Here is a 27215-nt window from a genome sequence, read left to right as displayed (position 1 = left end):
CACCTGCAGCCCATTTCGATCACCAATATAAAACCTAAAGTTGCCAACGAAAAGTAGAAAAATAAAAGTGAAGAACAAAATTCCACAGTATAAAAACTACGGTAGCTGCGAGATAAAAGAGGTTGAAAAACAGAAACAAGTATGCCAAGAACAGAACAATTTTGTTGTGTCAAACAAAATTTGCGGAATCATAAAATTTTTTGAGAGGTTACTGTGACCTCCCAAAGTCGCCCCACCCGGTAGTCACCAGGAAACTCTCTGTATACATAATATTATCAATAAAAAAAAGAACAAAAAGAAAAATTGTTCTTCAATTTTTGCATTATTCTTTTCCCTTGAACATGCAATGGAAGGTTAAACCCCTTTTCTTGTAAGTAAAATGTCCCAACATTTGAGAAATGTTTAGAAAAAAATTACAACAAGAAAGTAGTCATCCCTAAACATGTTTATTGCTCATTCCATCAAGAAATATCAGTCTAAGACAATAAATTGGTAGATTTCTAACTTGATAATGTAAGAAAAACAAATCACAAGATGTGAAGATAAATCTAACATGAATAAAAACACAAGTATTACATAAACTAAATTAGATCCGGGTAGCTACGCTTAGTTAAAACGGATATCAAACACATAGTTATGAGCTTGCATATTTGTTCTCATAAGAAAATTTTACAGAAATCTTGCATTGCTGAGTTTTCTTCTCATTTTAACATACTCTGAAAACTAATGCAAAACATTCAGTGACCAAAAATGATAAAACTTGACCCAAAGCATTGAATTATTTATAAAATACGGAAAATTTTTTAAATAAAAGTCAACAGTGTAAAATGCTTGAAGTATATTTACCAACTGGATAGAAAGAGCAAGAAAAAAATATTTGTAAGAACAAAACTTAAAAAAAAAAAACATTTTATTGCTTAACACATTTTTAAAATTTTACCTTCAATTATAAATGCCAGTATACAAAATTAAACAAATTTGAAATAAATATTCATTCTAATTAAATTAATACACCGAATTTTGGCAAAAATGGTCAAGTTTTATCATTGCTTAAATTAAGTACAACAATCATTACTTAAATCGCAAAAACAAGCTTTTTTAAAGTAATAAAAATAAATAAATAAAAATCGACAGACAACAAAATAAAGTAAATACAAAAAATTCAATAAATTATAACATAAATTTTAGTATTTACAGAATACTTAACATAATAGATTTTATGTTAAAATAAATTAAAATACACTTTTATAAATAATATTATGGAGCATTCTTTTTTGCACATTAAGAAACATCCAACTGGCAGGTGCTAGTCATTTTTTATAAAATGTTTAATGTACATATCTAATAATTTAATTAAGAAAAAAACTCACATGGAAAATACTCAATAATTTTGAAGTTAGCAAAGTTTTCAAGAAAACAAATGTTACATTAAAATAAAAGATCCTCACAGGGACCGCAGAACTTGGGGGCAAAGGGGCTTTAGCCCTCTCACATTTTATAAATGAAGGTATACATCCCCTTTTAAGATACAAATTTTTCGCTCAATATTTGTGTTATTAAATTTTCAATAAAAAATTTATAATTTTTTGCGACTAAAGAAATTCTAAGAAAAAAATAATAAATTGAGACTTTCTAAAAAATGTCCCCATTTCAAGCAAGCTTTAACATTTCCCTAGAGAAAACTGATACCAAATCATCCCTTACTCATCCAATTGATGACTGGGGAAAGTCTTGGTTTCAAATGTTCCAACGAAGATAATTAAAAAAAAAAGTACAGTAGGGAGCCGATTATCCGGAACGATCGGGACCATCGCTATTCCGGATAACTGATTTTTCCGGTTTTCTGAATCGCTACAAAAAGCCGTTTTTTCATTGTTAAACCCAATTAAAAAAAATTTTTTTTGGGAAATGATCTTAAAAAGAAGAAAAAACGATGAAGTAATACACTAATGATTATTTCCAAAATAATGGTAAGGTGAAAATCTTTCAAAAAAGAAAGAAAAACCCTAAAATCTTATGAGGAAAAAAATTTTTTTTTAAAAAATGGCGGGAAAATTTATCGAATCTCGTTCCGGTTTTTCGGTTTTCTGATTTCCGGATAACGGGTTCTGTACTGTAACAGTATAGAAAAAATACCGTTTAATGAGAGATAAATAATTTACTGGTAAAAAATTTCTTTTATTAATTTTAAAACAATTTGAACCATGAAGTTAAAATTGCAAGTTTGAATTTTTGATTGCCATTTTGTGAGGTTCAGACTAATACTAAATAATAATTCAGTTAATACTAATATATGTATATATATAGGGAGGGAGAGAACCTCCCCACTCTTGAGATTCTTTTGCGGTCACTGGATCCTCATAATTAAAAGTGGACCAAGGGAGGGGCAGATCTAGGCTTTTTGCTGTACATAAAAAATGGTAGTCATACTAATAACACTACAAACAGTTTACACTCTACATTACATTGAAACCATTTTTCGCGCCTCTCAAACAGATACTTCGTTTTTAGTCCCTACTAAATCAGCTTAAAAAGGCCATGGTTACAACAAAGGTAAATCAAGCTTCCCTGTAATAAAACTTTTATTTTATTTTATAAAAAAGCAATATAGACATTCAAAACATTAAGGCAAGTTTATACAAAAAAATTTCCCTCTCTCTATACACAACTTTCCCATTAAATAAATAAAATTACAATTGATCAACTTATTGGGTAAGAAAGGTCAAACCAAGTCAAGGTCAACCAAGAAAGGCCAACCAAGTCAAATTGCAAAGAGCCCCCTGAACCAAAAGCCCAATCGATTAAAAAATATTTTTTAAAACAGCAAAAAATCAACTTCTATCTATTAAATCAGCATAAAATACCAAAGAAGTGAGCAATTCTTTTTACATCACATTAGAGGCTCTCCTGTATACAACAACTTGTAAAATCACATATGTATTTACCTACCAGTTGGAAATTTCCACAACAAAATATAAAAAAAAGCAAAATCTCAAAATGTTTTATAACTATTACGTACAGGAAAATGATGAACACTATATACAAATACAAACCAAACAAAAATACAGACACGTAAATCGATACAAAAATTAATATTTAATTAATGAGTATTGAATAAATAATAAATAAAAATTGGAATCAGCACTGTTTCAATAATTAGGAGTTTTAATTACAGAAGAGGGAATTGATAATCCATTCTGTACATGGTTATTTTTTTTTTTAAGTCCCGACCTGAACCACATGTTACAGTCACACAGTTAAGGCACAATAACTTACAAAAGTTCACTACAAAAACAAGAGTTTCAGCAATAGGGTAGAAAAGAGTAAATTTTTAAACATTTTAAAAATACGGTGCATATACAAATGAAATAAATTTTTTTAAAGAATTTTAAATATTGCAAAAAGAAATCAAGAATACAAAGTGTACTCTTTTTGAGTTGAAAGCTAAACTACAGTGTGAAAGTAACATGCGCAACTAGATAACATATGCTTCAAAAACTTCCACTGCATTTAAAGATTTGAAATTGCATCGTAATTTGTAAACACTTTTATATTAACTGAAACAATTCTTATTTTAGCTCCACTGTAGAGTAGTGCTTGAAGTGTAGGCTTCGTATCTTACATATAAATAATTTTGTAATATGAATTTATAAGTAGATTAAAGAAACAGGTGTAACTTAAAAACAAAATCTGAACAATTATGAAAATTATTCATATATTATAAAAATGTAAGAAATATTTATGGCCCTTAAATCATGAGATGAAATATTTCACAGTCTTTAACCCACAAGTGAATAGAATTTATAATAATATTTTATGTTTTGATGTTAATTATATAGTTAGTTATAAATTTTTTATGTTAACTGCTGACAGTTTTATTTTGTTAAAAAAAAGAATAAGTTACTTTTACGAAGGAAAAACATTATTTTATAGCAATATTTTTATGATATTTATTAAAGAATTTCTTATTATAAGAATAACATTGATTCTGATTAATGTATATTCTTATTATACTCGTGAAAGCACATGTAAATTGAAAAATAATTTAAGAGAAAAATAAATATTTTGCTGTAACTATTAAATTTTTTGTATAAAAATGTCATTTGATAACAATCTCCTTTTTTAATCATGTAATAACTTGAAGAAAAAAGATCTTTTAATCTGTTTAAATAGAATTGTAAAATATCAAACTTATGAAATTTCAAATCCTTTAATGCAATGGAATGAAAATTTGCAATTACGCTTTTGATATTTATTCAGCGAACACTGCCAAAAGAGTACAAGTTGAAAAATAATAATTTATTTTTCATTTAAGGTACTTTCCGTTAATGAAATCTCTCTACTTTTTCACCAAACTTAATATTTAGCAGCAAGAAAACTGCCAAAATTACCTTTTTTTCACTTAAAAAAGTCACAAACAAATGGGAAGCACGAGTGATGAAACCCTACATATCATTCCATTTTTCCAAACATTATGCCAGTCAAGTCATGACCAGATAAAGCAGCGTTATCCTCTTTCACCTGATGACCTCTAATCCCGAGTATTTACAATTATTTACACAAAACTTTTGGAATGATCCTTTGGAATGACAACACCAAAAAAGTGAAAGGGGCAGTAGCTCAGTGGGACTTCATAGTTTGTTTATTTTTCATGGTCTACACTACAAGTTTTAAAGTGGGCACTAGAACGACAACAAGATGTTTTTTTTTATTCAAAAAAGGATAGTGTTCTAAAGATGAACATCACTGCGGTAAACGTTGGACAGAAATTGAATTCCTGTAATGGCAGTGGCTTGCAGTCATGCCGTAATATATATAAGTATACATATAAATATTAAACTATGCAAAATTTTTAACACTAAATATTGTTTCAAAAAATGTGCAGTGAGACAGATCTTTCTTTTAACGAAAGCCATATAATACAGGTTGGACCACAACTATTTCCCCATTCAGTCGATTTCTTCTTTTTTTTTTTTTATAGGAAACTATAACACTAATATTCTAAATCAGATTTTTTTAATTACATCATCCAATGGGAAATTTTTTTTTATGTTACAAAGGTAAAAACTGGACACAAGTTCCCGTTCTTGGTATGTATTTCAAACAGCCTGCTGCCCACTGAGGTTTCTCAACAATTGAATTTTATTACCGTAAATTTTATTTATTTTCAATTTGTATATACATTCATATATATACTATTTGATACATAAATTTGAATTTCTCTCGTTTTATAAAATTTTGAAATACTGTCATAAAAATATATCAAATTTAATGCATAGAAATACATCAAAGAAAATAGCAACAATTGTGATTTTAAGCAGTTTTTCAAATGACAATATAAGATATAATCGACGTCAGTACCAAAATGATTTAGCGTAGTTATAACAAACATCAGTATTGCTCGGTCCAATTTTCATCAAAATAGGGAAAAACTTTAGGACCATTCTATATTATTGTACCACTACAAAAGGAAATATATTTTATTAATATAAAATTTAAAGAATTTACTAAAATATGAGCAATAGTGCTTATTTTTTTTTAAATAAAAAAATCAGTAGTCAATTTCATAGAAACTTTTATAGAATTTTAGTATTCCAAAAAATAATACATGAAAATTAAATATATTTCCCATTGTTAGGAATCAATCAAGAAAAAGGCTAATTACCTGGAACGCTGAAACATATAAATGTCTAAGAGTTATCGAACCTAAAACTCAGTACGATAGAGAAGATATAATATGAAAAATAATATATCTGTAAGTTGACGTTTTCAATTGTAGTAAAATAAGTAAATGTTCATGCTTCTTGCAAAAGAAACATGTATCACTCAATGATATGTTTTAAGTTCCTAAAATTAATATACATGAAAGTCAAAATTTTGTAAAAATAATTTCATATTTAAAAAAAACAAATTAGCTATAACCAAAATTAAATTATTTTCCAGGTAACAGTTGCTACATTATATTAGATATAATAGCAAATCATTAGTATCATACACACCATTTTAAAAATAATTTCACTCTATGCAATAAGATTTTGACTATCTCACTTGTAAAGGAGCATTTTTATAAATCTTCCATTTCTATATGATACTAAATGTTAAAAATATAATAAAAGGTAACTAAAGATTGTCTTAATATATTTTAAAAAAAGAATTAAAATATAGATTTTATTTTATACAATTTATATTCTATCATTAATGACATGCATATACTTGCAGTGTTTTGAAAAAAGCTAATTCAATACGAAAGACTAAATTATCACACCGAAGAAAGTACTTCCGTATCCTACATAGAACAGCAGTTGCTGTCAGTGCACTTAGTTTAAAAGCCCTGTAATAACTTTTCATTCATAGTACAGATTTATTTATTTGATCTACCAGCTCCAATAGTGCCTATCTGACAGTTACAGTTGAGAAATTAAAAAATTCCACATGTCATCACATTTTAAAAAGTTCATTCCTTGAATAAACTCCATTGTAAGAGTTTCTTCATATTAATTACACAAACTACGTTATTACACACTGATAGATTTCAAAACATTTTTAACCCCTTGCATTGAGATATTACCCATGCAAATATTGTACATAAGTGCAACATAGTAAATTTCTGTGAAAAGAAAAGAGTGTTAAGTATAATATTTTAATCAGGATTTTTTTGATAGCTTTAAATTTCCTCAAAATTTAATTTGATTTTTATGGGATACCATATTTGTATTTTACAATATGGTGTCACATGAAATCTAATGAATTAAAATTTGCATCAAATTTTGGAAAAAAAATGTGATGTTTTTAATTCATCAGAATTTTAAACTTTTGTTTACGGCAGGTACGACAAATATGCAAAGATAACAGGTGTTAGAATGCTAAGCACCATATCCAAAAGATTGATGTGGACAAAGTAATCAACGACAAAATAGGAAAGATAGATATTTTTGGAAATATCTAAAATAATATAAGATAATGCAGATATAATAGGGTTCAAACAAGGTGATACAAGTACATCAAATAGAGGAGATGTAATACTCATCAGTAATTAATAAATAAGACAATAAATGATAAAAATTTCAAGTAATCAGCTTAAAACCTTGATATTTTCAGTACAATTTTTTTTTAATGCTTTCCCCAATTCCACGGAATTGGAGCAGATTGCATTAAAAACAGTTTGTCAAGCAGCTTGGAAACTAAAAAAAAATTTTTTTGAAAAGACTTCAGAGGCATATTTTCCCCCTTAAGAATTTCAGTTACAAACAAAATATTTTTGATTTATAGTAGAATAAAGTTTTACAAATTTAATTTGACATGAGAGGTTCCAAAGCAAGGGGTTGTTTTTAAAGCCAGATAGGAATTGGAGATAGTGGAAACACATTTAACTATGGACATATCACTTCTAGTTGAAAAACTTTTTCTTTTTGCTCAGATATATCTAGCAGAAAAACTGGTAGCAATAAAGGCTATGTATTGACAGTTTCACAGAACCAGAAATATACACAAGGGGGAATTTTTTTTCCTTTTATCCTAAACACACAGATGGTGGCACTGCAGAGATGGAGATGAAAGAAGACAGAAAACAGTTGTCAATATGAAATGAGATTTTTCTTAATTATTTAATTATGCAGCCAACAAAGGTAGCACTACCCCACATCATCTTTTCCACTACAAAAACCTCAAAAAAGCTCCAGTATTAAGAATTTATAGGTTTCCAATTTTCCAGAATGATAATTTTACGGAATGATTTAGGTTTTGAATGAAGTTCACCAGCTACTTGCTAAGTATATGATATTGTCTTAGCAATGTAATGATAATACTTTTAAATTTTAGAAACACAATGAGCATATGAACATATAAGATAAAAGAAAGAATCATTAATATTTAAATTACGATTTTATACAATACTAAAAAATTTTCAACATGACTTTCAAAACGCAATGCATGTTTTTTACTTGTTTGTAACGAACAATTTTAAATGTTATGTACACTTTAGGAAAATATATATATTTACTATGCATTGATTCAATAAGAAATATTGATGCAGATATTTAGTTTAGCAATAAATTGCATTAATAGTTTATACAAAATATATTCCATTCAAAATGCAATTTTGGTAAAGATACAAAATTAAATTTTTAAAAAGAATAAAAAGCTTAAAATTTGTTAGATTCTTCTTAAAAAATGTTCTTCATCACTTGAAATTCTTTGAATTAATTTTTTTAATAAAAAATGATTATATAGAAAATGGTTATACTAGATAAGCATAACACATTAAAAAAATGTAACAGAAATTAAAATTAAATTTTCGAATGATCAATAATGAGAACAATTAAAACACATTTTTTATTAATCAAAATTTTTTATTCTTAAAAGTTAAAAAGAAATTAATAATAATAATTAGGATAAATAATAAATGTGACAAAAAATATAAATTTTCATTGAATCTTCTAATATAGAAACAAGCAAATAAATATATTAAAAAAATAATGAGAATAAAAATTATATTTGAGAAGTAAAAAGTCATTTTAGAATTCAATTTTATTACAACCCTTTATACAGAAACAGCCTATAAAATTCTAATAGGAATAGTGATCGCGCCATTAATCACTTTAAAAACGTTATGTGCGTTATTTGAACAAAGTGAAAAAATATATATGCACAGGTGAAAAAAAAATTATTTATACAATTATAAATATTACAGCATACTCGCAAAGCTATACCACAAAGTATAGAGCCTCATAACCAACACTAAGTATGAAATATTATTGAGTGAATGTAATAAAGTAATTAAATTTAAAGACTAGACACATTTCTAAGTACATATTCAACAGCACATAGATTTAATCACAGAGTTTGTTAGACTTTCATACATTTAATCTAACAATAATTCATAAACGGACTAATAAAACATTTGCAACTATGTATTAGGTAATATTTATATAAAATTATTAAAATGCTTCAGATATATATATATTTATAATAAAAACAATCTGAAATATGTCAGTATAAAGATCTGTAAGACTTAGAAATAAAATAAAAAAATTACAGGATTAAATTAAAAAAGGAGAGTGTAAATTAGCATCCAACTTTTTCAAACTCTTTAACATTTTTTTGATTCATAATCTTAAACATTTTCCTATCTTAGTTATTCATATACATTCATTTGTGAATGTGGGATAGCACTACCTGTTTTTTTTTATTAATGGCACCTTTAGTGAACTAAGTTATTTTTCCCCACGCAACCCACAATTGGAGAAGCAAAAAGAAAAAAAAAAAGAAGATTTGAAAATTTGCTTCTCCTAGAGTGTGATTGCAGAATGAGTATAACAGTGTAAGGTGCAGCAAGTTGTTGAATTACATTCCCAGAACTCCACCCAAGGTGGATACGAGTATCACTACCAGGATGATTACACAGATCATAATCATGATCTTCTTCTGCAAAAAAGAAAAGAAAAACAAGAATTAGTGGACAGAAACAATAAGTATAAGCAGGAAGAAAAACTGGCTGCTTTGGATCGTTTGCTTCTTCTCCAATAGTTTAAACCTGATACTATAGCAAAGCAATGGTGCAAACAGAAGTAAAATAATACATAAAATGTTGGCAAAATTCCAATTGGTGCACATTTTAGGTGTTTTTACTATTTAGGTACCTAATATAAATAATTTAAGACCTTGAATAAAAAAAGTACCACATAACTATTTTTTTCTTCTTCGAATATTAGCTGTGAACAACAAAATTTAATAATTCTCGATAACTAAAGGGAAAAATTAATTTTAAAAGATCATTACAAAAATTCTCAGAAACCGTTACTTTTTTTACTCAACCCCAACATTTCAATCTTAACTATGAAGTCTTAATAATTGCAGATAAATAATGATAGTTGGCACCTTTGGTAAAATTTCAATTTGGGCTGTTATAAACCTGAAGCCTATTAACTGAAGCCAATATTTAAGAAAATTAAATCCTTTTAAAAAGTTACAATGGTTTTCGACCTACGTTCGCAAAATATTGGAAAGATGGAGACAGGAGCTTATATTTTTTGAGGGAGAAAGAATTCTCAATTTAACTGAAGGAAAATCCTGTCTGCTTGAAACGTATTTCGAAAATGGTTGTCTTGATGTAAAATATATTTTGCAGAAAAACAGCCTGGCATGAGCATATTTTTTAAATCGCAACAAGACTGTAATATACTATCACACAGAAAAGAGGTGTTCTAATAACATTATTAATTTGACTTTGCATTGTGATCTAGGATTAAAAATGAAAATAACTGAAATGAACTTTGAATATCATATATATGGTAGACGTGTCTCACTCTGTTCATGCTTACATAAATAAGTAGGAAATACATAACACAAATGATTTTCATAGTCTCTGAATTAAATTACTATATGATTATAATGAGAAATAAAGATTAACTGAAAATTTCTATAGTGAGAAGTTGGTTTAGTCCTAATTATTTTGAAAAATTAAAGTTTTACTTGATTTTTTAAGACCTAAATGTGTTGCGGTTTAAGCTCAAAAATTGAAGCCAGTGGAGAACTAGAAGATCCTGAGAAACCAGTTTTCTAACCACACTCTGTAAATAATCACAATTTTTGTAATGCATCATATATAAGTATAAGAGACAGTATCAATAATTTAACCATTTATTGTTCTATTCCTAGAGGAATTTGAAAATTTTTGCTACAGGGTTGTCTCTTCATTAAATAACAGAAAGAAATCCAATTTGTAATGTCGAAAAACTACTAAGTAAAACTAAGGACAAAGGTTCAGGAGTTACAGTTAATGTGTAAATAGATAAGAAAAAAAAAGATCAGTTATGAAACAAGCAGAAATACATAAAAACCATAAGTATAGAAATAAACTTAATCCTTTAAAATTTCAACAAAATTAACTTTTCAGATTGGAATCTATAAGTAATGTATAATTGAAACAAAACTGGTTTTTAGACTAAGGTTTTTAACTTTAAAAACGAAGCTGTTTTTTTTTTTGTAAAAGCCTTTCTCATACTAATAAACTAAAAGTTGTAATAAAATTATGTGTATACAAGAATGTGATTGCTCTATTTAAATTAGTAATAATTGATAATGTAAAAATGCTAAGTTATAGTAAAATTGTTTACATTTACTAGTGTAAATATGATCTATTACAAATAGTTCATATAAAGGAAATGTTGTAAATAAATTAAAAATACATTAATATTTTCTATTTCAATAATTATACAGTTTCCGATAATTATCGAAAAAATATATGCTTAACTAAATATATATTATACATATATATATATATTTAACCCTTGAACTCTCCTTAAAACAAGATTTTTCTCTCTCATCCTAACAAAACAAATTCACAACGCTGGTTTAGATTGTTTTTTAAACTAGCAGATCACACGTCTATTATTCAGAAATTTGTCATAATAAAAAATAATTGAAATCATCTTGTTTTGACACAAAAAATAGTAACTCCTGCTGCTGATAAAAAAGAAAATGAGGATTTGTTTAAGTTTGGAGCATTATGTATGATGTTTATGCATAAGTTGATCAAAATGTTGAAACTCGTGAAGTTGTTGGTCTAGGATATGGTTGCAAAAGCTGATGATGCCGATAAAGATGACAAAATGGAACCAAAACCAATGCCAACATTTTTGCGAGGCTTCTGGGCCTTTGAAACAATGAGGAACCTTCAGCATTCAGGCATATTTACAGAAAACGAACAACATTCTATTTCAAAGAACAAAAATTTATTGCTTGCATTGAAAAGAAAAAGAGGGTGTTCAAACCGAAATTTCCAAATATTTTTAAGAAATAAATATGTCTTTTCTCTCCCTAACATGGTAAATGCCTTTTGAAGTAAATACATATATTTTAAATTAAATTTTTTGAATGCTTATTATAAATTTTTTAATTTTCAAATTTATTACTTTTCATATATTCATAGTTTTCTCACATCTATATTTCACAACGGTTCTGTGAAAAGCAATCAGTGTTTTACTGTAGTTATGAAAACAAATAAATGTCTAAGAGGTTAACAAAAATACAAAGTAATGGGATAACAAATTTATTAATAATGTAAAATATTTTCCAACAAAACATAAAATAAACAGAATTTGTGTTTAATCTCATTTGACAGAATTTAAAAAGGGTACAAAGAAAGTAAAATTTAATGAAAACAAAAGTTAAAACAATAAACATTGTTGCAACAACTAATTAATGCCAAATAATACATTAGAAATAAAGTTTTAAGTATATTAAAATTAAACTAAATTATTTTGTCATTATGAACATGCTTTATAGATTTGTCTTCTTAAGAATAATAAGAGGGTATTCAAAAACATAGTAAAATTAAAAAGAAACAATTTTTTTTTTCGATTTTACTAATATTTTAACAACAAAACAGAATGTGCATATAAGAAAAAAAAACAAAAATATGTATTCCTGATAATCAAAAATAAAAGCATTAATTAAAAACATGCTTTTTCATTTTGTCTACATGAGACTCTTTAAAAAGGTTAATTAAAGGAGAAAGAAAACATAATCTTATTAAAAGAAACAATTGTTATTTTTTATTCTACAAATATTTTAGCAATAAAACAGAAAGTGCAAATTAAAAAAAAAAAAAAAAATCTAAAATTTCAAAATTTTATTCCTGATAATCAAAACAATAACAACATAAAAATATTTAAATAAAATATACATAATACGGAAGTATCATAAAATATTTACACTTCAGAATGGATCACAATGTCTTTAATTTAAAATGAAAAATGATAAAAGATAATTACTACAACACTAAATATATCACACAGTAATTAAGTAGCGAATGCCCCACTATATAAATACAATGAAAAATCAAACTGACAGAAAAAATTTTTACACCATTTTTGCTACTCAGAGAAATAATTTTGAATTAAAAAATTTGTATTTTAATATGTTGCAACAGGGTAGAGTAGTTTAAACCTAATAAGAACACAAACAAATATTTTTTATTTTCCTAGGTTACAATTACAAATTTATCCACTAACACGTTTTTAAAATTATAACTTAATTTTCAGCTTTTTGTCTTATCTTTCTCGTCATAGAAATAGCAACAACGCAAAAGGTAATCACGATTGCTTCAGATTTTCAACGGTTATTATGAATTCATTATTTTAACTGGCATTCATTATTTGATTAAAAGAATATGCTGATCAGTGACAGCTTTACATAAAATTTATTAAAAAAGTAACTGAAATGCATTAAAAATATCTGTAACTTATTTACAGTTTAATAAATGTAAAAGTGTTGACTATATATATATATTAATATCATAAAATATTGCAAAATAAGGCAATATACAATTACTTTAAAATAAAGAAATACAATTTTTAGTTTTAAGCTTTTAATAAACAAATATAACTTTAAATAAAACTAATAATCAAAATTAAAAAGGTCAAAAAAACACAGAACCTTATTTGGAAAGAATTATATACAAATATTATAGGTAAATATTGCAAATAAGGAGAAAAATAACTTATTGGTGAATGCTTATAAACTTTTAATTAATTTCATGTTGATGACTGCTAAAAGATATTTCTGAATCTTTCTTTGTGTACTTAGAATTAAAAACTTGATTTTACTGTCCAATGAAAATGCATTAAGATGACTAATAACTTTTTATGATATATAGAGTTAAGTATTCATAATGCATAATTATGGCTGTGGTGTGCAATTGGGTACTTACTTGCACTCCAAGAAGAATACCTCCTGTACCCACACATGCGACCTATTATGTCAATGCAAGCTATTCTTTATGTCAACGCAAGCTAATCTTTATCAGCAAAATGGCATATTAAAGTTGAGCTAAGTTTCTCTATATAAGTTCGAATGTTAATTAACGACAATTTAATTAAATACAGTGCCGTATCACACATTGAATTAGTTGAAATATAATTCCTTCTCGTCTACTTCTTTTACTTAATTTAGATTTATTATTTGCCTATATATTTTATTGTAACTGTGATATATTTTTGTTTTGTGTACCTCACAACTTCGATGCATAATTAGTTTGTTTATGCTCCATATGGCTTCATGCCTGTCTTAGTGCTTAGTCTCTGTGTAAATATATAGTGAAAGAATTGAAATCTTTGCAAAAGAATTTAGAATGTGTCACTTAGAAGAATTGATACTTGATGGGCTTGGCTTACTCGAAATTGAGTGGAAGAAACAGTTGCCACATTTCAACAATCAATCAGGATCGAGATACCCACACTCACTGGAGTCACTCGCAGGTATCCCATTGCTTAGAAATTCACATAAAATTTGGTAGATATGCAACTTGAAGTAATGCATAAGCAAATAAAAGTTTCAAGATATAATTTTTCCGGTTACATGTTTCATTAAAAAACAATTACAGATAAATAAACTTGAACAGGTCCAACTAAGTGTTGCCCATATCATCACAGGTCTGAAACAGAGTTGCCCAGCCTGGTAAAATATTATAACAAGCTCCTCAGTTTTGGACAACATAACAAGACTTCTGACTACCTCAGCAATTGAGCTTTCTCCAAAAGGCTCAAGAAAAACAGCGCATATAGCCAAATAGTTTCTCAAAACCTCCTTGCTGATAATGTAGAGCCGCACTCCCTTTATAGTTCTGTGAACACATCTGGAGATCTTTTAAAAGTTTTCCTCCATTACAAAATTCCCGCTCCAGTAAAAAGAAGGAATTCCTGCCTGACCATCTAAAGCAACTAGCTCTAGAAATTATTAACACTATTTCAATACAACACACTAAAATTTTCACTGATGGCAGCAAAATCGACAGTCATGCTGGTAACGGAGTGTACATTGAGACTCCTGATGATAAATTTCCTCTCTGCCAACATAACCCAAACTTCTGCTCTGTTTTCAGAAGTGAACTTCTTGCTATCAACAGGGGTCTGGAATTTGTTATGCACAATGATCTTTGTTTTGAAGACCTTGGGATACTCACTAATAGGCATAGCTCCCTGCAACATCTCAATAACTGGACCCATATTGGCGACAAAACCAGTATTCTTATTCTAAACAAATTAAAACCCTTCAGCATAATATTAACTTGCAGTGGATTCCTTCTCACGCCGGTCTCTATGGCAACAACTTAACAGACAGTCTGGCTAAAGAGGGTTGAAACCATCGAACCCTACCTCTCTTGATCTCACCTATCTTGAACTTTACTCCCTAAAGAAACCCCAGCTTCTCAGGAACTGGCTGATTGCCCCCACTCACAATTGGTACCAAGGAAATAAGCCTGGAGTTTCTTTGACTCTTCCCTTTGAAAGGAAAGTCTGCACCACCCTCTCCTGCCTAGCTACTGGCCATCTAAAAGGTTTACTATTTTCTGAAGGTGGAACTAAAACTACCCCCTCTGCCCTAAATGCCATCTATACCGGGCTTGCGCCGATCATATCCTGGATTGTCTTGGTTTTCTCTGGGAAGACATCTACTCTACCTCTTTGTTGGTCTCCAATTTCATTCAGGTCAAAAGGTTCATAGATTTGGTCTGACTTCGTCAGGCGAGATGAGGATAAGCAACAACATTAAATAAATTCCTACCTTTAAAGAAGATTGCTAGTAAACAAATAAAAGGGTAACAAAGTTGCAAGACATAAATTGAGGAAAATTTTTCAAGTGAAACACACTTTTTGTAAGCACTATTTCTCCTTCCAAAAAATGTTGCCAGACAGTTGTTAGCCATGTACAACTCTTTAGACATATTTTCAGTTCAATTCTATAACCTTATTTTTAATTTCAAACTTTCAATATTTTGTAAGTCTTTTTAATTAAACTCTCCAAAGATAAAGTTTTAATACACAGAAGCTATACATCGGGATACCATTTTACTCTTTTGTAAATTAGTAAAATTGTATTTTCCACTTTGTGATCGTTTTTACGCATTTTAAGTAAAATGTAAGATTTGTAACTGATTAGGAAGAATTCATGATAAGGCAGAATTTCGCCATAGGCATACAACTTTTTCATTGAAATAGTTTCTTAATAACTTACATTTGTCAGTTAAAAGCAATTTATGACTATTTTGTAAAAAAAAATATATTAAGTAAGTATTAGTTATGTGACTTTCTTTCAACAGTAGGGATGCCAACCTAGAGCAATGGTTTTTCTGTATCAAGTCATTTTTTCATAGTTAAAGTGCAGAAAGAAACATTTTATTGCTATTTCAGAAGTTAAGTTTTTTTTTCTGAAAATAATAGAATAAGCCTCAATGTATTTAATTGCATAAAGATCTGCAAATAAAGTTAATAAAATCCCCAAAGCAATTGCAACTGTGACATAAATAAAGGGCCTTTCTCAAATCAAATAAAAATGAATTGCCAAGAAAATGATAGCTATGAAAATTTTCAGAAAGTGATACTTTTCTCAAATAAGCTTACAGTAAATTCATAAAAACTACATACAGAAAGTCTATAGCAGTTGGCATCTTTGCTACTGTTTGCCTATTTTTCAAGTTATGAAACATTTCCCAGGTTCATTAAGTAAATTCTGTTTTATATATTATTACATAAATCCTTATTTACATTTTCCAATAAAATACAATTTGCGACTTTTTAAGTTAGACTCGAGAGGCTAATAAACACAAGCTGTTAGTTTCTTACAGATGTAAAAGTTAAGACACTATACATATCTATTAATGTATGAGTGTAAAATATAAAACACAACTTAATGACATCCTTTTTAATGATTAAATGTTTGGGAACTAACCATAACGGTTCATTAGTAAATTCTGTTTTACATAATATTATATAAATCCTTATTTACATTTTCCAATAAAATACAATTTGCGACTTTTTAAGTTAGACTCTTGAGGCTAATCAACACAAGCTGTTAGTTTTTTATATATGTAAAAGTTAAGACATTATACATATCTATTAATGTATGAGTGTAAAATATAAAACACAACTAAATTACTTCCTTTTTAATGATTAAATGTTTGGGAACTAACCATAACGGCATCTTATGATTAACCTTATGGGCCTTTAACTTAATCATTTTCTATATAAATTATTAAATATTTTTCAGATTGCAGCTACACCCCATATTTTGAGGGTCAAAAATTGAAATAGCAAATGAGAAAGATTGTCAATTCAGAAAAAGTATGTTTTTGTGTTTTATTTTGTAACTTAAAATATCGTTTTCTCAAATTAGTTATACATAAGGTCAGTCCCAAGAATCAAGAAGACTGTATTTTAATAGTATGTAAGAATCTGATCAATAAATCGAAAGTTACTAAGGTGTTCCTTTCATTATTTTGCATATTGTGCCAGTCAACCTGGTAGGACACATGGGGGTCATTTTATGACTACGTGCCTCCTATAAGTTCTCATTCCTAAAAAACTAAAAACCTGTTTTATTAGTAACCTAGTTTTCCATCCTTATCTATCTTTTGTGGATAATTTGAAGGAATTTTCGGCACCCGAAATAGTCATTTTATCAGTTACTGGAGTCATAGAATGATCCTGTGCGTCTTTGATTTTTCTACAAATCATATTTTATATCTCATGGCTGTCAAGTTCAGTGCGTTTTTTTTTTCATTTCCAATTAGAATGATCTCTACTTGTTTACAGTTGTAACAGAATAACTCCTTTGCTATCTAACAATAACTGTGTATAAAATCAGACAACATTACCTAATTGTGCATGAAAATAAAAGACCTGGCTATATCACTTATTAATGATCAACGCCAGCAAACGAGTAGTTAATTTTGTTTCAATAATGATGGATAAGTTCAAATATTAAACTTTTGTTTGCATGAAGTCATAAGATTAGAAGCTAAAAACTTCCTAAAAAGATAGTGTTTCTTGAGAAATCTAGAAACTGAAACTAACAATTTGTGCACAATTTTCTTCCCCCAAGAAACATAATTTTTGAGTGTAACTATGTCTGACTTAAAACAATTATATCAAGCAATAATTTATATTTTAACTATCAGAGAAGTAAATACAATCATATTTCATTAAATTTTATCACAAAGACAATGGTAAAAAGCTTCAAATAGTTAAGCAATAAATATTCAACATCTATGACTTAAAAACGCTACATTTCCATAAAAACTATAACGCCACACCTCTTTTAGCAGCGTATTAATGAATTTAATTTGGGGTCGTACCATAACCCCCGTGAAAGGCACAACTCTTCCCTGGATTAAAGCAAAATAAGGAGTAGTCACATTTTAGACCCATTTTATTCCGTTTCATGTAAAGGTATGCATTTCTTTTTCCTCTACTAACTACCAAGATATAAAACTTATGTAAATGGATTTTGGCTTCTCTAAAGGAAATAACCAACACAAAGTTCAAATAGTGCTGATTAAAAATAAATAAAATATAGGCACTTATTAATCATAAATTACACAAAACTAACTAAAGTCATTTAAGTATCTACAAAATAAATTAGACATTATTCACAACAACACAAAATCATGTGGCAGTCTTAGGAATGACTTTTCATACAATCAGGGGTCTGTCTAGGTTTTTTTGACAGGTACCTATTTTGTGAAAATTTAGACGTAATTTGTGAAAAATTAAAAATCATATTAAAAAAATCAACACAAAAATATAGATTTATCGTTTCTTAAGGGATACAAAAATGAAATTTTAAGAAAAAGTATTTTGTGAAACTACCGTTTTTCCTAAAATTGAATTTGTGAAACTACCGTTTTTCCTAAAGTTGAATTTGTGAAGGTACCGCTAAACGGTAGTAAATTCGACCTGGACAGACCCCTGACAATTAAACATAAAATGAAATTTATGTCGATAATCAGAAACTACTGAAATAGGCATATATTTAAAAATATCTACAATTGAGATCATTAATTTCATTATTTGGTATGAAAAAATAAAATCATAAAAGTTCAGGAACAAATTAAAATTATGCAATGAAAATAATTGAAATGATTAAAATCATTCATTTGTAATCATTTTGTCGTTGTATATTGTTCTCATAAATACTTTGTATGATCCATATATCAACAGTGTAGCTCTTTCTTTTGATTTTAAAAAGTTCTATCACTAATTAAATCCCCCAGCAGAGTATACTATGATGATGATTACAATGATTAAAACGATGATTCCTGTTATAATCAAGCATATCATTTTCTATAAAAAAAAATAGAAATTATATTTTTAAAAAACATAAAAACAAATGAACAAAATCATAAACTGAAAACCAATAAAACTAACAAAAAAGGGGGAAATCAAAACAATAGAGAAAAGGAAAAAATCATTCAAAACATAAGATAAATTAATAAAATGTAGCATGCTTAGATTTAAACTTAAAAATAAAACTTAATTAAAATGAAATGCAAAATTACGATCATGAAAATACTTTTAAGGCTGAAATTCTGTAACTGTGACATTATCATCAAAAATATCACCTTCCCTAGAAATTTATAACAATGTTATTTAATTCAAAACAAGATATAGCAATTGATATACAAGAAAATCTAGTATTTTCCACTGCTAAATTTTGCTATGTTAATCCGAAGCCCTTATCATAAATATAGAGGAGCAGATAATCAGGATTGGCTGCAAAACTCAGTGATTTGATTCCAGCCGATGTCAATGGACATCTTCCTTGCACTCACAGATTTTTAACCCAGAATAACAAACATGTAATTTTCTCATTCCTCAACGACATATGGCAGTACTATACTACTTTGCCTTGGCTTAAATGACAAACAAATTTCCTATAAATGTTTATTGCAGTAAAATGTTGACCTCACTTCGAAACATATGTACTGTCGATTATGTATTGCTCCCAGAACTGGCATACCAGATTTTGTCTTAGGTGAGGGTCTATGCACAGGGTATCTGCTACATTTTAGATTTTCAAATTCATGCCTAATCCCAAGAAGTTTTCATGACTTAACGAAGTTACTATTTTCTCAGACAAAAACACAACAATAAATTTAAAAAAGCATTATAATAACATTCATTGAAATGATAGGTATAATCAAAACTGTTATACTCTGTATCTTCATATTTATAGATCTTAAATTTAAAAAACAGATTAAAGAAAGAGTTGAAGCTATAAAATAGCTGAAAAATATACAATAGCAAATAATTTTTTCTTTTTTTTCCTGCAGAATTACATTCTAAAGATATTTTTCTTGTTCATCGGAAAGGAAAGAAATACTCCTGATTTTTCTGTTCTCATTTCGGAATAAAAAAATTCACCAATGACTGGCTTGCTTCAGCTAAAATTTTAAATTTATAAAACAAAAATAAAAAATAATAACAAAAATTCTGAAATCAAAGAAGTTAAAAAGATTATTCGCTGTAGAAATGATGTTTTTTCTTTCACTTTTTGAGAGAACACCATAATTTTTAAAGAACACGATAAAAACATTTTATATTTTAATCAAATATGACTGTGAGTGGGGATTTTGTTACAAATTCAGATATTCAGAACACTATGAAATTGGGGGGGGGGTAAATTCCATTTTAAAAATTAGAATTTTCGGCGACCTAAATCCATGACATTTCATGACTTTTTTTAAATAAAAAAAATAGTTAAAATCACGACATTTCATGACAAATTTTGTTCAATACTGAAATTCATGATTTTCTAGGTTCGAGGATACCCTATATGCATTAATATGCTTATATGCTAATGCACAGATGGAATGAACATGCATTCATGAACTGTAGAAAATTTTTCAAGCTTATACTCGGGGGATTATTAAATCTTCATTTGCTTAGATACACAATTATCTTTCGTTTTATTAAAGCGGTAACTTTAAAATGCAGTAGGTAATGTTGCCCAGTCAATAAAATGCCACACTGATTCTTGATGAATTACACAATTTTCATTTGGTCTGGAGCCCATTAACACAATTTTAGAGCTTTGACTGTTATAAGGTGTGTTAGACCAGTAACAATTTCTTTTATCCTACAGACAGTATAAACAAAACATATCAAAATATTATTAATGATTGGCTAAATCATATATATGAGCTTAATTTATGTGAAACAATGTGAGTTACCACACATTTATGCCATTTTTCTCCTCATAAGCTCTGACTTCTTTAATTTTTATTTTTGAAGACATTTAGAAAGCGTTGACAATGAACTAAGAAAAACAAAATATATACATACTCTTCGAGCTTTACTCTGATAAGCCAAAGCTTTTTTGGTATCTTGCACAGCAGTCTCTATATAATCTCTAGCATGCTCACAATGATATTCAATTCTATCTATCATTTCTCCCTATAAATATAGACAATAATATAAATGCAATCAAAATACAACATCCTTAAAAATATATAATCCAGCTATAATAAAACTAGCATGAGTAAAATTTAAATTCAGGGAAGAGATTCAAGTTAATATGGAGCATGTATGCTTAAACATATTTTATAATTATTTTTTGCCTTTAATTAAATTTTTTTTGTTGAGAAATATGTAATATTTTGTTGACAAATATTTACGATATAAATAATTCCAAAGAAATACTTGGAATGAAATTTGGATTTTTAAACTAGTTTCTGACAGATCCTCAAGAAATTGACTCTCCAAAAATATCCAAAAGTGTCGTATAGAAATCAAACAATATTAAAACTAGCAAGAGTCTGATTTAAAATCAGTGATCAAAATCAATTCACTATAGAATAAGATTAAACATACAATAAGTAATATGAATGTTTTAAAACACAAATATGGGATTAAACAAAACCAGAAAGATTCTAAAAGCAAAGAAATTAATATTAAAATGTATAAAATATTACATATATATTATTTACTTATATCAATATTAAATTAAATATTAATAGGGTTCCCACTTTATTTCAGAAAGAAAAAAAATTCCCTATCTTTTCCAGGTATAATCAGGTAAATTTCAATGAAAATCTATGCTATATTTTAGTTATACCATGCAATTTTTCATCAGAAAACTTTGGTTTTTCTTTATTTGTAATGTCAAATATTACATTTTGTGAGCAAAAACATATATTACAATAAAAATGGAAAAGTTTCACTACAAAGTGGAATTTTATAAAATAATTGTAATAGATATGTAAGAATTACTTAATTCGAATCTCAATAAATGATATCTGTTAATTACAATTCTAAGACTGGTTATTTTCCAGGTATGAGATAGGAACTTTCCAGGTTATTTTGTAAAAAAATTTGCAACTTTTAATGATTTTTAGAGTTAAAATAAAATTCCTTGACAATTCCAGGATTTCCCTGTTCTCTCTGACTTGTGGGAGCCATGTCATGATAACTCTTTGAAATTTTAAATAAACTTGAGATAATATTGGGGTTTCAATGTTTAATGCAGTAAATACCATGCAACATAATGCATGGTATTTCCTGTCCATAAATATTTGCAAATAAATCAAAATACAATTCTGTAGTATCGTGTAATCACTTATGCACTTACTGCATATAAAAAATATGGCAAAAATTTTTCTACCAAATTTTAAAAATTTATTAAATATAACAAGAAGCTTTCTAGCATAAAATTAAAAGAACTAAATCAATTTAAATCCAAAGTTTAAATAATATTTTAAGACTTCTGTCATTAAAAAACCCATAATAATTTTGCGTAATTAAAACAAAGTAATTAACTATTTATTACATTTCTTTACAGGCAAGGTAATTTAATAGGTGATTAATTGATTGGCTTTGCTCTCTAAATTACACAACAATATCTCATTTTGGAAAGTTTAAGACAAAGGTTCAAAACCAACTATTTTAAAAAAGTTTTCTTTGCCAGTAGAGCAGAAATTTTAAAATAGTAGAAAAAAGTAAGTAATAAAAATAGAAAAAATAAGTAAGTGTTAGAAAAACATGTTTTGGTGTTTATTTATGTGAATTAATAAAATAGATTAGTCAAGTAGGTTATTTCATCCAATGCTACTAATTATTATTATTATTATCCATTAACCAATCAAGCATTGAGATTTGGAGACACAGAGAAGTAGTTACTGATTATATACAGACAAGAAGTTGAATTGGTTTATAATAAATTTGTGATATATTATAGAACTAACTCAGAAAAAGTTTAGAATTAAATTTTGAGATAACTATTAATGAAAGAGTAATACAATGTTTTTCAAACAATATTTTAGAAAAAAAAAATAATTTACAAACCTGACTTTCAACAAGCATAGCCATATCCATGAACATATCATGTAACTCTCGAATACTGGTCTCCAATTTGATGATATCAGCATGCCTAGCTTCAATATCAGCAAGAGTTTGTTTAGCTTGCTGCGTCTCCATAATGATCTGAAAAATTGGAAATTAGAAAACAATTAAAAAAAATAAGATTCAAACTAAAACAATCAGCTACAAAAAGAGTTAATTTAATGAAATACATTCAGAAAAGTTTCATTACATGATTGATAAAAATAATTAAAAGAATTTTTATTTCTCTATATTGAATAAATGAGTAATTTCACACCAGATCTATCACTTTTGGACCGATCTCCCCTTCGATTTTAATGAAATTCAGTGCAATGATCATACATGGTAAAGCTAGAAATTCTACCAATATTTAGATTTTTAATAAGAAAATCATCCAAGTAAGGGCATAGAAAAATCTAATTTTTTTAAATACAAAATGACAAACTTGTATGCATATAAATGGTCATAATTTTTTCCTTAATTGAAGAAAAAGAAAATTTCAAACACCATTGCAAAGATAAGAAATTGACCTTTCAATCCATATCCTATTTGATCATCTTAATAATAAATAGAAATCGTTTAAAAATAGAGTTTAGACTCTATTTTAAAATGCAATCTAATGTTTGTTGCTTGTTTGTTTGCTTTTTAAAGATAAAAAGAAAACTTAGATAAAAAATAATGTGCAGTGCCCACTGCAACGCTGAAAGCTTTCTGTTAATGGATATACAAATATAAGAAATAATTAAGATTGAAAGAAAAGAATTTTTTTTTATTAATTAAGTTTTTAATTTAAATTAATGCACATTAGATAGAAGTACAATTTAATTCAGTGGGTTGTTAAAGCTATTACATCATTTTCCTGTTAATTTTCCTAATTTTTAATTTTCTTTTATAATAATTTTTTATTATTTCCTTCATTTCAAATCCTTTTAAATAATATCTGTTTCCTTTGAGTTATTATCCTGTATCTATCTATCTATCTATCTATATATATATATATATATATATATATATATATATATATATATATATATATATATATATATATATATATATATATATATATATATATATATATATATATATACAGAGTGTAAAAAAAGTTAGGAACAGTCCGGATTTCAAGAAATATAAATCAGATTTTTAAAAAAAAGTAGAAGTAGAGGCATTTAATATTTTTTAAATGCTATATTTCTTAAAAGCTATTTTATAATAGCAAACTTGATTCCCCTCCTACACCCTAGGGTGGTGTGGAGGTAACTTTGAAATCTTAAATATGAACCCCTATTTTTTTCGATCTGATGGGTGTCAAGATACCGCCATTTTAAAAACCTAGTGATCCATTTCCATCTTTTTTTGGTTATAGCCCCTAACTAAAACAAAATGCATAAATCGGTAGGTTCAATAGAGTTACTTTTTCAGGAGAATACAAATCTGCAATAAAAAACGTAAGTTAATATTTAAGATTTCAAAGTTTCAGCCACCCTTCACTAGGAAGATTGAGTTTGGTATCATTGGAGAGTTTTTAAAAAAATATTGGATGCACCTATTTTCACTTTTTCAATCCAATGTATATTTGATTATTTCTGAACTTTTTTTTAAACCCTCTTTTATAAATATTATCTAAAAAAATAAACAATTATTTATCTTTTAAACAATATTTAGGTCTTTTTGTTATTTTTTAAAAAAAAATATTTTTGAACTTTCCTTAATAAAGAATTTCCAAAGAAAAAGAAATAGCTTAAAAATGCGCTAAAAAATCGCACGAGAATTTGGATCCACAAAAATGAAAAATCTATAAGAACTAAGACCAACTTTTAGGAGCCAGAATGTTATAAAAACAGAAGTATCATGACAGCTTTTTGCTTTTATTTTGTTTTACTAAAATCAGCAGCTATGCTCTTTTTAGGGGCCAGAGCAACTTAGCACAAGTGATATTAAGACCCCCACAGTAGGAAGCATAAATAAAAAGCAGTAGTAATCAAAGTGAAGAATATAAACACAAAGAAAAGTAATTATTCAAAAAATGGATAGTACAAAAAATATTCACTTAATATATTTCAATACAAAATATAAAAAAACACCAGTTCTCTTAAAAAAGCTTATACAGTACAGAACCCGTTATCCGGAATTCAGAAAACCGGAAAACCAAAAAACCGGAACGAAATTCGATAAATTTTCCCGCAATTTAAACAAAAATTTTTTTTTTTCCTCATAAGATATTAGGATTTTTCTTTCTTTTTTGAAAGATGTTTACCTTACCATCATTTCAGAAATAATCATTAGTGTATTACCTCATCGTTTTTTCTTATTTTTAAGATTATTTCCAAATAATTTTTTTTTTAGTTGGGTTTAACACTAAAAAAAAACGGCTTTTTGTAGCGATTCAGAAAACCGGAAAAATCAGTTATCCGGAATAGCGATAGTCCCGATCGTTCCGGATAATCGGTTCTCTACTGTACATTAATTCTTTAAAATAAAGCTTAATAAACTAAACTTGTAAGAAAAAAAAATTACAACAATATTTGGACTATCAATGAAGACAAGAAATAAAATATTTAAACATTATTCATAACAGTTATAACACAGAATGGTTCATACTCCTTGTGTGAATATTGCAGGATTACCACTTTCTAACATTTCTTCTAATTCATCGTTTGTTGTAACTTTTCCAGCTAAAAGTAAAAGTGATTTTTGAGATTAAGAAAATTTGTATCTAAATTGAAATTAGTTGCAAAATTTATGAAAGTCGCCAAACATAAATCAATAAATAAACAAAGTACAAAGATTTAGTAAGTTAGGGAGATGTTGAAAATAAAGGATTTGAAATAAATTTGTTCACAATTTAATATAAAGAACTAAGGAAATTTTTCTGAACAGACTGAAACATTAGTAAGAGAGGGTGACTATTAATTCACTGTTAAAAATATTTGACAGTAATTGGCTTTAATGTCTATAATGAGATACAAAAATTGTGTTAATATTGAAGAAAAATTTATTTTGATAACACTTATTTTTATGTAAAAAATAATTGCAACATAAAAAGATATTCAACAGTTGTGATGCAAAACAATTTTTAAAAACAATCTAATGATACTTTGATTTTTGTTTAAAAAAAGGCTTGGATATAAAAAAAAAGATTTTAAAAAAAATGAATTTTTGAACATGATCTTATTTCATAAAAATGTTAGTGCTAAGACATTAAAATTAAAATAAGTAACAAGGTAAAATGTAAGTGAAATTAGGATTTCAAGTTTATGCAGAAAATATGGAGAAACATCTTGCAATTAAAATAAGTTGCTTAAGTTACCTTCCGTTAAAAACACGCGAACATTTATAAAATGTAGTGTTCACTTGCTAATGACTTCTTAAGATGACAAAGTTTTCTCAACAATTGAATACTGATTATTACTCAGTTCCTTAATTAGATTTAAAAAGGAATCTTGTAATACAAATGACCTCTTGTAAAGCCATCTTAAGATTTCAGTGATTTTTTTCTCTTTCCATTAACTCATTTAAAATGATGAAACGGAAATTGAAAATTATGAACACACACAATCTATCAATAGGTATGAAACAAATAAAATTGAAAAGTTTATTTACTTATTTCTAGTTGTCTTTGAATACGAGCTTTGCAACGTTCCCTATAATCTGTTTGAGTCTTGTTATAGTCTGTCATAACTTCAACAAACTTTTGAGACAACATAGAATGCTAAGAATAAAAGCAGATAAATTAGTTTAAAAAAATAAGTATTCCTTAAACAACTATGCAAAAGTTTAAAACAAAATGAAGTTCCTAAAACAGCTAAATGTCTGTATAAAAATGTCAAATAGAGATGTTAGACATAGGGTCATCAATGCTGGAGATCTGATTTGGATGAAAGTTATGTTATTTATTCTGGTAAATATTTGATTAGGTAGAATAATTAGGAGTTCACATAACAGAATCAATTATCTAATTTATAGAATAGATAAATATATTGAATAAATGATGTTTTATTGCTATTGCAATGTCAATAAATATATTTAAGTAATGCCAGTATCAAAAAAAAAAAAAAT

General features: G+C 27.3%; 1 protein-coding gene across 5 annotated transcripts in view; it reads right to left on the bottom strand.

The window, feature by feature from the left end:
- Positions 1 to 9094: 9094 nt before the first annotated feature.
- LOC107457020 (syntaxin-1A) overlaps positions 9095 to 27215 on the bottom strand; it is a 165305-nt gene continuing 147184 nt past the window's right edge. The window contains exons 6-10 of one of the 5 annotated variants that reach the window (XM_071181451.2): positions 26760 to 26868; positions 25758 to 25831; positions 23121 to 23258; positions 21123 to 21233; positions 9095 to 9423 (exon numbers count right to left, since the gene is read on the bottom strand). In XM_071181451.2, coding sequence (XP_071037552.1) covers positions 9343 to 9423; positions 21123 to 21233; positions 23121 to 23258; positions 25758 to 25831; positions 26760 to 26868 — 513 coding nt within the window. In that variant the 3' untranslated portion in view covers positions 9095 to 9342. Of the gene's footprint in view, positions 9424 to 18900; positions 19122 to 21122; positions 21234 to 23120; positions 23259 to 25757; positions 25832 to 26759; positions 26869 to 27215 lie in introns of those variants that run through there. The other 4 variants (XM_043055239.3, XM_043055232.3, XM_043055251.3 and 1 more) reach the window with 4 other exon arrangements.

The sequence above is a fragment of the Parasteatoda tepidariorum genome, chromosome 8, assembly GCF_982258835.1.
Source record: "Parasteatoda tepidariorum strain Cologne lab strain chromosome 8, Ptep-v5.0, whole genome shotgun sequence".
In the NCBI taxonomy this organism is placed as follows: Eukaryota; Metazoa; Arthropoda; class Arachnida; order Araneae; family Theridiidae; genus Parasteatoda; species Parasteatoda tepidariorum.
Note: the sequence above shows the minus strand (reverse complement) of the source record. Positions and strands in the feature narration are given on the sequence as shown.